The following is a 12,468-nucleotide window of genomic DNA, read 5'->3' as shown; positions in this document are numbered from 1 at the left end:
AATGTGTTTTACAAATCTCAACCACCCGTCACCAGAGTCAGGAGACCCTGGTGCTGACATAATTCCCCTTTCACTTTGGCCAAGTCAGAAGAACTGCCTGGGTCTGGTTTTGTCCTCAGAGACAGCATTAGAGCTACTCTGCCATTGTCCAAGAACTGTTGCAAGAATCCAAGAGGCAAGAAACATAAAAGCTCTTTGGAAAAGCATTTCAGGTAGGCATTTCACCATATACACCAAACCCATGGGACACACTGAAATGTGGCCTTGGCTAAGCATACCTATTTACCACAGCCTGGTGACAACTTACATGTGACATCTCCCCAACTTGCTTTTTGCTTCCCTCTTTTCTTCTGCCAAGCTGTGACTACCTGACTTACAGAGCTTACGTCTCTCCAAGACTTACTTAATCAATTCCAATGGACCATGACTATCTATTTTACTATCATTTTATTTTACCTTATTTTTTATTTTCTTTAGATGAAGTCTCGCTCTGTCTTGCCCAGGCTGGAGTGCAGTGGCGCGATCTCGGCTTACTGCAGCCTCTGCCTCCCAGGTTCAAGCGATTCTCCTGTCTCAGCCTCCGAGTACCTGGGACTACAGGCGTATGCCACCACGCCCAGCTAATTTTGTATTTTTAGTAGAGACAGAGTTTCACCATGTTGGCCAGGTTGGTCTCAAACTCCTGACGTCTGGTGATCCACTCACCTCGGCCTCCCAAAGTGCTGGGACTACAGGCGTGAGTCATTGTGCCTGGTCTATTTTAGTATCACTTTAAAACCATTATTCAGATGTTCTTGGTCTACCTCCCCCATAAGGTAATTAACTTCCCAGAAGAAGAAACGGTGTTTTCTTTAGGGTTTACGTGTAAGTGACTCCTAATAAAGACTGCTAACACAGGAGATGCTCAAATTGTTTCATAATAATGTGAGATCACCTTTACTATTGCTCTGGCCTCCCAGAGATCATATTCTTACCATCATCAGTAAGAGTGTACCCCCAAAATTCATAATCTGAAACTTAATTTCCAGTGCAGTGGTGGTAGGAAGTGGGGCATCTGGGAGATGCTTAGGTCATGAGGACAGAGAGCGTGTTTGTTCCTTCCACCCTCTTTGAAACAGACTGGGCCCTCACTAGACACTGAATCTGCTGGCCACTTGACCTTGAACTTCCCAGCCCCTAAAACTGGGAGCGATACATTTCTGTTTATAGATGACTCAGTCTAAAGTATTTTGTTACAGCACAAATGGACCAAGACAGGTGGCCATCTCCTTCCACCAGCAAGCACGGTTTTACAGGTGGACCTTCTTCTTGTGCCTGGCCTCTGTAAGATCTGTGACTGACAGGACAGCTTCCCCAGGGAACAAAGACATGATTCAACAGCAATAACATCTATAGCCTTGAACCTGTCATTCTTGAGATCTCAATAACTCAGGAAAGCAACCACAGCCAGATTGTACCTAAAACTAATAACCATGGACGGAGGAAAAAGCTGTCTGGTTAAAACAGCTTCTTGGCTTTGGGGTTGTTTTTATTGTTTTTGAGACAGGGTCTTGCTCTGCCACCCAGGCTGGACACGATCATGGCTCACTGCAGCCTCAACCTCTTGGGCTCATGCGATCCTCCCACATCAGCCTCCCAAGTAACTGGGACTAAAGGTGTGCACCGCCACACCAGCTTTTAAAAAAATTTTTTGTAGAGACAGGATCTCACTGTGTTTTCCAGATTGGTCTCAAACTCTTGGGCTCAAGTAATCCTCCCATCTCGGCCTCTTACAGTGCTGGGATTATGGGCATGAGCCACTGCACCTGGCCAGCTTCTTAGCTTTGAATGATGTCTTTCCTCTAGGACTTTACCGGCAAAAAGAAAGATGCTGAGGAACCACAGGAAGCTGTGTGGTCACTGATTAGACCATAGATCCCTTTCATTTCCTACATGTGTCTTGGCAGTGGCAGCGACCTATCCTATTTTATATCAGGCTCTGGAAACATACACAACTTTTCACCTGTGGCTAGTGAGCTCAGACTTCATGAAATCCATTTATGGACCTCTAAGGGTCCCCAGCAGCAGGCTAGCCCTCCAACCCAATGCAGTTTCTAGTAGCCAAAGGGGCAGGGCAGGCTTACATATGACGGCCTCACTCGCAGCATGTGTGCCTCCATCAGACTGCACCCCATTCGGTCTCCCTCTACAGTTTTACTCCTGTGTCCTTCAGAGACAGCCTACCCCTCCCACCCACACTCACTCATGCCACACTCCCTAATAAGAAAGAAAGAGGGCAAAACAAACAGATGGAAAACTGCTGAGAAGCACTTTCAGGAATCTTGCCCTAACATTTGGCACCTAGAGTTGATGAGAGTGTGAAGAAACAAACACTATTATACATGACTGGTGGGATGGTACACTGGGCTAGCCCTTTTGGGGATGATGCAGCAAAATGTACCAACCCCCTTTAAAATATGCCAAAACCCCATCATCCAGCAACTTACTCCTTAAAAGTGATTCTCATTATAAAATCACATGTGCACAAATTTCTATGTAAGCTACTTTTTCAGTACAGTATTACTCAGAATAGTGAGCAATTGAAAATAACTTAAAGGCCCAACAAAAACGATCCACGAAATTATAGCCATGTGAGAAAACACTACGCAGTCTTTAAATATAACGATTTTGTTGTTGTTGTTGTTTCTGAGACAAGGTCTCTCTCTGTCAGACTGGAACGCAGTGGCACAATCACAGCTCACCTCAGTCCTAAATTCCCAGGCTCAGGTGATCCTCCCACCTCAACCTCCTACCCGAGTAGCTGGGACTTCCCACCTCAGCCTCCCACCAGAGTAGCTGGGACTACAGGTACACACTACCACGCCCAGCTAATTTTTTTGTATTTTTTGTAGAGACAGGGTTTTGCCATGTTGTCCAGGCTGGTATCAATCTCCTGGGCTCAAGTGATCCTCCCGCCTTGGCCTCCCAAAATGTTGGGATTACAGGAGTGAGCCAGCACACCTGGCTAAATATTATGTTTTAAGAGAATATTTAACAACATGGAAAAGTCTTCATAAGTCAGTAACCTGTTTTCCTTCCCACTTGACGTATTTGTACGATCCCAGTTCTGCTTTTAAAATATACGTATTGCTTACTGCATATATAAAATATATTTTATATATATTTATATGCAGATATAAAAAATATATCTTAAAGCAACATATACACACATAATTATAGAAAAATACTCAAATTATACATGCCAAAATTATGGTTGTATAAAAGATGATTCTTTTTTATAGTATAGTAATAAAAATAACAACTAACTCTCATATAGCACTTATTATGGGCCAAGCAGTGGTCTAAGAACTAAGCATGCATTAACTCATTTAATAATTAGCATTGCTATGAGGGAGGCACTATTATCACCACTGCACAGATTAGGAAACTGAGGCAAAAAAAGTCAAGTGAGTATACTTGTCACACTGCTACTAAATGGTAGAACCAGAATTTGTAGCACTTAAAAGTGCAGGCTCTGAGGCTCAAATATCTGGGCTGATGGTGAGAATTTAATGACCCAATACACGTAAAGCACCATGCCCAGCACATAGCAAGTATTCAATAAATGTTACTGATTTTAAGTATTTTTCTTTATTTTTCAGATTTTATACAATGGATATCTATTGTATTAATACTTTTTTTTTTTTTTTTTGAGACGGAGTCTCGCTCTGTCGCCCAGGCTGGAGTGCAGTGGCCGGATCTCAGCTCACTGCAAGCTCCGCCTCCTGGGCTTACGCCATTCTCCTGCCTCAGCCTCCCGAGTAGCTGGGACTACAGGCGCCCGCCACCTCACCCGGCTAGGTTTTTTTTGTATTTTGTAGTAGTGACGGGGTTTCACCGTGTTAGCCAGGATGGTCTCGATCTTCTGACCTCGTGATCCGCCCGTCTTGGCCTCCCAAAGTGCTGGGATTACAGGCTTGAGCCACCGTGCCCGGCCTGTATTAATACTTTTAATGTGGGAGAAATCAATAGTTTTAGCTTTAAAAAAACTCCCCCAAACTATGCAGACATAATACTCTCTATTCATGATCTTACTTCTTTTGCCAGCTACTGGCCAGGAAATTTTAAATAACCTGCATTCTTTGTTCCTGACTAGACCTTAATTAAATTAGATCCAATGGAGTTTTTAAATTTTTCTACATCGGAAATTTGAGTGGATTATCAAATGGCAAGGGTGAACTGATATTGTCACCAGGAAATCTGTATGGACTTGTTCCATTTCTCTGCTCCTGGTCTTGAGGACGAAAAAATGGCTTTAGACAAAAGATGACCACAGTCAGCTTTCCTTAGCCTGTGAAGCGAAATCCATTATTTCAGCTGAAAAAAATGAGAAAAGGCTTTCATTATACATTATGTTCTATAAATTGGCTCCTTCACCTCGGCTCCTGTGATATAGTTTTTTAAGAAATGTATTCTTCCAGATGGAAAGGTGTGAAGGAACAAAGAAAGAATCAATTCTTGACAGGCAGGTCAGCAGTGCTTGGCTGGAGTCACCATGATTTGCAAAATTGCAAGGAAATTGGGACTAAAAAGTAACTTAAAAAACTGGGGGCAGTGGAGAGAGGGGACTTTCTATAGATCCACAGGGCCTCCTTATTCGACTAAAACCATTTAAAAAAACCAAACCGTAATTCCCCATTTTAACCCTTCCAACTCAGGATTTCATAGCTGGCCAGGGTTTGGAAGACATGCCTACGGTCATGTAGTCCAGCCTGCAGCTGATGCTGACTCCCTTCCTGAAGTAAGTTACAGCAATGCTCCTGATTAGATCCATGGTTTAGAAATGCACCAAATCAATGACTTTAGAAATCCAAAGCTTCTGATGGCCCAAAGCACAAAGCACACACATCTGTTTTCTACTTGGATTTTCCATTATAAAAATGGATTTATATTAAGACACAAAAAGGCAGCAAGTTCTTAAGGAATTATTATCTGAAAGAATTTAGTGTCTGGCTTCAGCCATCACACTGAAGGTAATCTGTACCAACTCAATTTCTATCTTTCAGGGATAAACATTTAATTTTCCTAAGACTCCAAGGAAGCAGACAGCAACTCTCCAGTGCTGAACTGAGAAGAGCTCCGGGCTCTTTCTCAGCTGGATTCTTGAAGAGTGATGCTGCAATTTAGGTTTCATTTTCATCATCTGCAAAATGGAGTTAAGACTGCAGTGTTTACAAAGCAAGGAGGATAATCACCCAACAGGCAGGATTCTAGGCAACCGGCACTATCCTTTTTTTTTTTTTTTGAGGCGGAGTCTTCACTCTGTCGCCCAGGCTGGAGTGCAGTGGCACCATCTCGGCTCACTGCAAGCTCCGCCTCCCGGGTTCGCGCCATTCTCCTGCCTCAGCCTCCCAAGTAGCTGGGACTACAGGCGCCTGCCACCGGGCCCGGCTAATTTTTTGTATTTTTTAGTAGAGACGGGGTTTCACCGTGTTAGCCAGGATGGTCTCGATCTCCTGACCTCGTGATCCGCCCGCCTCGGCCTCCCAAAGTGCAGGGATTACAGGCGTGAGCCACCGCGCCAGGCCAACAACCGGCACTATCCTTATGTACTTTTTTTTTTTTTTTTTGAAAAGGAGTCTCACTCTGTCGCCCAGGCTGGAGTACAGTGGCGCAATCTCGGCTCACTGCAAGCTCTGCCTCCCGGGTTGACGTCATTCTCCTGCCTCAGCCTCCCGAGTAGCTGGGACTACAGGTGCCCGCCACCAAGCCCAGCTAATTTTTTGTATTTGTAGTAGAGACAGGGTTTCACCGTGTTAGCCAGGACGGTCTCGATCTCCTGACCTTGTGATCCACCTGCCTTGGCCTCCCAAAGTGCTGGGACAACAGGCTTGAGCCACCGCCCCCGGCCCCTTATGTACTTTTCCACAACCAAAAGGGAGTTGTAACTCCATTTCTAAGCAAGAAAATATGAAAATATCCCCCAAAATACTGGATTTGTATAGCTACCTAAAGTTATGAAACACCCAACATTCCTAAGTTCCATGGTACTTCCTAGTTAATTTCATAGCATCACCAACAAGCTCAGAAAAAAAAACTTTCAGGTGGCATCTGAAACCATCTTTGAAAAGAGCCACTCCCTTTACTTGAAGAACTATACAAGTTGGCGGAAGTTTACAAAATGCTTTCAAATCTTGTTGCACTAAGTACAAAATTTCTACTGCTTTTCTTTTTTTCTTTTTGGCCATACTACACAATTCACAGTTGTGTTTTAACAAGCTAATGTGCTTTTCCTCCTTAATTCAAACACCCACTAATTGCTTCTTCAGGTGTCTACCTTGGCGGTTCTGGAACTGGTTCAGGAGGTGAACCAGGTATTGGTGAGGGTGTTCTCTGGGGAATCTCACGAAACACTAACAAACTTACTTCCATCTCACACACACAAGGAACAACTTTGCTGGCAAAAAAAAAATAACCTTTTATAAATATTCAGATCTTTGCATCTAAAAATATTGCATGTCTCAATTTTTCCATTAATATATTTGCTATACCAGTTCATTTGTTTTGTCTGGTAGAGTTCACCAGTAGACAAAAGTTATTGTTTAAGAAAAAGTTATAAGAAAAAACTTCAAATTGAGAAAAAATATTCTACTCATTGCATTTTTATCTCTAAAAATAAACAAAAGACCACCAAGATTGATTTTAGTGACAAAGCTTCCTGGTTTTACTCATGGTTCCACTGAAATATAATCTGGGAACACTGGTCTATACGTTCACATCAATGTTGTTTAACTTTGTTTGAAAACTCCACAGTAAAGAGATGTTGCCTGCTCACTTACTCCAGACCATCCAGATTATTACATGTAATACAGCATAAATTCAATACAGCTTGACATTTTGCCAGTGCATCCTCTATCCTGCCGTTTCTTAAAAGTTATCAATGAATCTTGCTCATCACATGGTAAAATAACATGAAACACATGCATTCTGTCTCTTGTCATTCTTACTTATTTTGTAACCTCCCAGAAGGCTGCGATCTATATCTAAATATCTTTATATGGGGTAATATCAAGCCCAGCTAATGCTTCATGATGTTGAAAACTATCAATGACTGTTATTTTCTTGGTAATGCAAATTACAAGGTTTTATCTAAGAGGACAGAAACAGAGCTGGTGTAGATTATAGCACTTAGCACAGTATGACACTAAAGACAGAAATAAAATAAAAGTGTTTGAAAAGATAAAACCATCATAGTGAAAAGAGTCCTAAAATATAGGGGCAAGCGGCTTGGTTCCAACCTCAGCTCTGTGGTGGAGCAGCTGAGAGACCCTGGCAAACTGCAGTCTCTGTGAGCCTCAGTTTCCCTCTCTGTAAAGGGGGGCTGCCAACTTCCTGCTAACCATAAATGCCTGTAATAGGGGTTTAAAAGATTAGGAGGATTTGAAAACTCTATTTTGTTATATGAATGTTGACTTATTATTTTGACTAACACAAATGACACAGTATGGTTAAAGGATTAACATATGTATCAAATATGTTAGGACTAATTTTCTAACAACTGTTACTAGACTGAGGCATTCTCAAAATATAGTAGACATAATTTCCACATTCTTTGAGGGATTCGGAATATTGATCACCACCCTGCTGTTGCCTGTGCTTATCTTTATGGCCATCCATCAACAGCGATCTATACAAGTATAAAACCACAAATTAATAAGGGATTTTTCAAAACCGACTTAGGTAGGCTGAGGAATGAAATGGACTTGCTCTTCTTGCTTAGAGAAGAGGGAAAAGGTTACAGAAAGGAAAGCTGAGAGAACACCGGGTCATTTTCAAGGGCCCCTCATGGAAAGGAACGCCTAGACACGTCTGCTTCCAAATCCGTCTCCAGCCCTGGACTCACAGTTTTGTCCATGGTGGTCATTTCCTTGGCTGCAGCATCCAGGGCAGCTCTGGTCCTGGCATTGATCCGTCCTGGGGCAATCACCACTATCTTGCGCTGCTTGGCAGGCAGCTGGGAAAGGACGTCAGACTTCAGGCGCCGCAGCATGACCGCTTCCTCCAGCAGAAGCTTCAGCTCTCCCAGGTTGGAGGAACCTGAGTAGTCCCACCCCCAAGGCATCTGCAGAGAACAAGACAGCGACAGCCCCGTGAGGCTCCTTTCAGGCCCAGTCCAACAGGGATGTGGGATCCTAGGAGGTCCCTCTTCTCACAACCACCCCTGGCTTAGCTCAGAGAATTTCAAGTGACTTATAGGGACAAATAAACCCCCAGTAAAACAAATGAGAAACGGAAAGGAAAAGAGAGAAAAAGTCAGGAATGAGGTGAACAAAAAACACCTTTCACGGCATTCTACAATTTGGCAGTGAGCTTTCTTTTCCAGCAGCAAATGCCAGAAGTCAAGCAATTGGATGTCCATTTTATTAAAAAACAAACAAAAAACTTGGCTTGTCAGACTATTCCTGTACACTAAATACTAAATCTTCCCTATGGCTTATCCTACAGAGTCTGTTGCACAATGTAATAAAATAATGTCAGTAACATCTTTATTTGATGAGACTTATGGGGATTTTAAAAACTGTTGTTCCTCAGTATGGATTACACCAGCACAAACAAGTACAATATAATAAAAGTAACTGCAGTGTTGTTGTTGATGGCAGCTGGGGTTGGCAGGAGGAGCCTACCACATAGGCTTCTGGCAGTCTGGCTGAGTGCCTAGGTAGTCCTTCATAAACATGGCCCCCCTTGTTGAGTAGCTCATGGGAGGCAGTGAGCTCAAATGTCCATTACCTGTCACACAGCTAGAGAAGACGTTACCGGCCAGGCACAGTGGCTCACACCTGTAATCCCAACACTTTGGGAGGCAGAGGCAGGCAGATCACTCAAGGTCAGGAGTTCGAGACCATCCTGGCCAACATGGCAAAACCCTATCTCTACTAAAAATACAAAAATTAGCTGGCGTGGCAGCGTGTGCCTGTAACCCCAGCTACTGGGGAGGCTGAGGCAGGAGAATTGCTTGAACCTGGGAGGCAGAGGTTGCAGTGAGCCAAGATGGTGTCACTGCACTCCAACCTGGGCAACAGACCAAGACTCTGTCTCAAAAAAAAAAAAAAAAAAAGAAGACATTACCATTAAAAACCCTATCCTTCACCAACAATCTTACTGGAAATGGAACTGATTTCTACAATCTTGTAGAAAATCAGGGAGCTAGTGTGCCTGCTACTTTGTATTTTAAGGAGCTCATCTCCCCTCCTAGCTGATGAGCTAGTTACCTGAGGGTAGGGGCTAGGCTTTTCCATTATAGAGGGCTAGAGAGCCTAGCATAATAGTGGAGACAGAATAGGTGTCTCATAAACCTTTGCTAAATTGACAGAAGGAAGAGATGGTCAAAGGTGGAGGAATAAAATGTTGTAAAGCTGTTTCTTCTTTTTAAAAAATACTCTGAAATCAACTGCAAGTTCTCAGCAAATGCCTTCAGATAGTTAGTGGTTTGCAAATGAGCTCAGCATGAAGTTCTCTTTTCAGTGGTTTCTTAATGCATGAAGCTGGCAAAAAAAAAAAAAAAAGAAAAAAGAAAAAAAAAAAAAAGCAGCCCTGGCTTCTGGGTTGCAATTAAATAAAAACCATGCTGAGAACAAGTGGATATCATAATTAGTTTGCATATTGCTATGGCTTAAATGTGTCTCCCAAATTTCACGTTAGAAAAGTAATCCCCAAATTCATATGTTGATTGAACGTGGGGCCTTTGGGAGGTAATTAGGATTAGATAAGGTCATCATGGTGGGTCCCCCATGTTGGGACTGGTAGCTTTATAAGAAAAGGACCAGAGACCTGAGCTGACACATATGCTCTTGCTCTCTTCTCCATATGATGCCTTCTGCCATGTCATAAATATGAAGCAGCAAGAAGGCCCTCACTAGATGCCAGTGCCATGCTCTTGAACTTCCCAGTCTCCAGAACCATGAGCTAAATAAACCTCTATTCTTTATAAGTTACTTAGTCTATGGTATTTAGTTACAGCAACAGAAAACAGACTAAGACAGATATCGTGCTCCTAGGTTCTAATACTGTTAGCTCTTAATCTTGTAGGTTAAAACTTAGTAATACCAAATAATTTGTTACTTTTTTTTTTTTTTTTTTTTGAGACAGAGTCTTACTCTGTCACCCAGGCTGGAGTGCAGTGGCATGATCTTGGCTCACTGCAACCTCTGTCTCCTGGGTTCAAGCGAGTCTCGTGCCTCAGCCTCCAGAGTGGCTGGGACTACAGGTGTGTAACACTGCATGCGGCAAAGATTTTAAACTGGACTTTGGGATAGTCACAATCCAACAAGTTTTTATTGAAAAATTACCACATACCAGGCACTGGGTTAGGTTGAAAGAAGGATGTGAAGATGAGGAGGAAGGCATTCTTTGTTGTATTGGGCAGGTGTATCGAGAAGGCAGGAAAAGGAGAATTCAAAGTTAATGCCTTAGTTTCTGGCAGGAGAAACTACTGAGGAGATGCTGGCCTAAGATTGGGAATATAGGAAGGGACAGTTTGGGGAGGAAAGGCAATGAATTTTATCTTCAGCCCCTTTCATCACTAGCTGAACATTATTATGCCATGGGCCCAGATAGTCAAGAAAGAGAAGATCCTTTTTAGAAAGTGGACTGTTTGCAAATACAGAAATCTAAATCATACATGAAGAGTTTTGAGGCACCATGAAAACTATATAGCATCAATCTAATCTGGATTGATCTACAGGGAAAATGAATTAAATATATGATTAAAGAAGTATATGGCTTTTAAACACATTTAACAATTGGGAAATTTCCTGCCTCAATAACCAGCTAAAAATAGTTTGCAATTAACTATTGTAAGCACTACAATTTACATTATAAGTACTTTGTTTGAGTGTAAGTGGATATTTTTAAAGTACTTGAAAACTTTTTTTCTTCTTTTAAAAATTTAAAAAATAAGGCAGACACTCTTATTTATATCATGTATTTGCACAGCAAGGGTTTTCCCTCATAGATGGGTGGTCCCCTCATAGATGGCTTGTAGGATAAGTTGCAGCCATTTCTCCAAAGTGTCAATACATTTGTGACTTGATCACAAAACAAGAACCCTAAGATCCGAATTAATGTGGTTTTAAAAACAAAGATTCCACGGCAATGCATTTGTGTTTATAGGGCTTCCTTGCCATTTTGGGAGAGCATTTTTGGGGTGCTGGCTATAGGTCCTGAGGTACCTGCTCCATTGGCATTGCACTCACAGAGCCCACCCAAGGCAGTTTGGGATCAGACTCCCCAGTCTACCTTTATTTTATTTTTTTTCTTTTCTTTTGGCACAGGGAGGAATTTCCCACCTTTACTTCATATTCTTCCCATGCCAGGAGGAAGCCCTTACCCCCTCACCTACTTCTTCCCTCTGCCTGGGGCCTCAGCCTCACTCCTAGCTCACGTCAGTGCCAGCATCTTCTCTAGGGCCAGCACTTGACATGGACTTTCCTTTTATAGCTCCAGCAGTGTGCCTCATGCAGAGCTGTGACCCTGAGCAAGAGAGCAGCCAGCTCTCAGAGCTCCACACACCAGCCACTGGTCCCTTTACTGGAAAATGATGACTCAGGATCACCATAACCATTAAAACTAGACTGAAAGGGTAAGATGACCATTTTCCTCTTTACCACTGAGGACATTCCAAAGCCATAGTAAGAAACTGAAGGACTGAAATCCATTTCCCTGGCCAGTGCTCTTCTGATCACATCATGGCCAGAGAGAAGGATGAGAAAGGTAAATGTCAAAATCAGGGTGAGAAATGGGTAGGCTGGGAGGGAAGAGATAATAAATACCCGCTTGGCATCACAGTAGCGAAGTCCAAAGGCATGAAACTGGGGGAAGAACGTTGGCTTGACTGCGATGATCTGCGTGTAGAGCTCTGCGGGCCGGGACATGGCTGGTGTGCCCGACAACAGGATCACCCTCTTGGCAACCTAACAGACAAACAGCCAAAGGTGCTCTGAACACAGGGAGGAGCACACAGGAAAAGTTCAAAATGCCCCAGTGACGGACGAGCTGGATGCCCAGGGTGTTGCAAGAACCTAATGGCATTGCCAATGCAAGCAGTTAGATGGCATCTCCTTTTCTTTAAATCTTCCCTGCCTGCCTTCTGCTGAGCTCTATCTTAGTACTTAACATATTACATTGAATTATAACTTTTCTGCCTCCTTTGTTAGATTGCAAGCCTCTTGAGATAAGGACTGGGCTGTATTCACCTTTATTTTCTGTAGCATATGCCTGACACCAAGTAACCAATAAATGTTCACTGTATGCTGCAAAAAAATTCACAAGGAAGCTAATTAGTATCCTAGGGAACACAGAGTAAACTCAAAGATTCCAGCATTGGACAGGAAGTGGGAGAAGACAGTGGCAGGTCTGAACTTCCTCCAGAGTGAATCTGTGACATGCAAATTGAACTTAGATAATGACAATTACAATCAGCCCTCTCCC

General features: G+C 42.8%; 1 protein-coding gene across 5 annotated transcripts in view; it reads right to left on the bottom strand.

Moving 5' to 3' along the window:
* SMARCAL1 (SNF2 related chromatin remodeling annealing helicase 1) overlaps window positions 1-12,468 on the bottom strand; it is a 65,778-nt gene that overhangs the window by 18,861 nt on the left and 34,449 nt on the right. For all 5 annotated transcript variants that reach the window (XM_073020061.1, XM_007966205.3, XM_007966206.3 and 2 more), the window contains 2 exons: window positions 11,811-11,951; window positions 7,883-8,101 (listed from right to left, as the gene is read on the bottom strand). In XM_073020061.1, coding sequence (XP_072876162.1) covers window positions 7,883-8,101; window positions 11,811-11,951 — 360 coding nt within the window. The remainder of the gene's footprint in view (window positions 1-7,882; window positions 8,102-11,810; window positions 11,952-12,468) is intronic.

The sequence above is a fragment of the Chlorocebus sabaeus genome, chromosome 10 (genome assembly GCF_047675955.1).
Source record: "Chlorocebus sabaeus isolate Y175 chromosome 10, mChlSab1.0.hap1, whole genome shotgun sequence".
Taxonomy (NCBI): Eukaryota; Metazoa; Chordata; class Mammalia; order Primates; family Cercopithecidae; genus Chlorocebus; species Chlorocebus sabaeus.
This window is presented reverse-complemented; position numbering and strand designations above follow the sequence as displayed.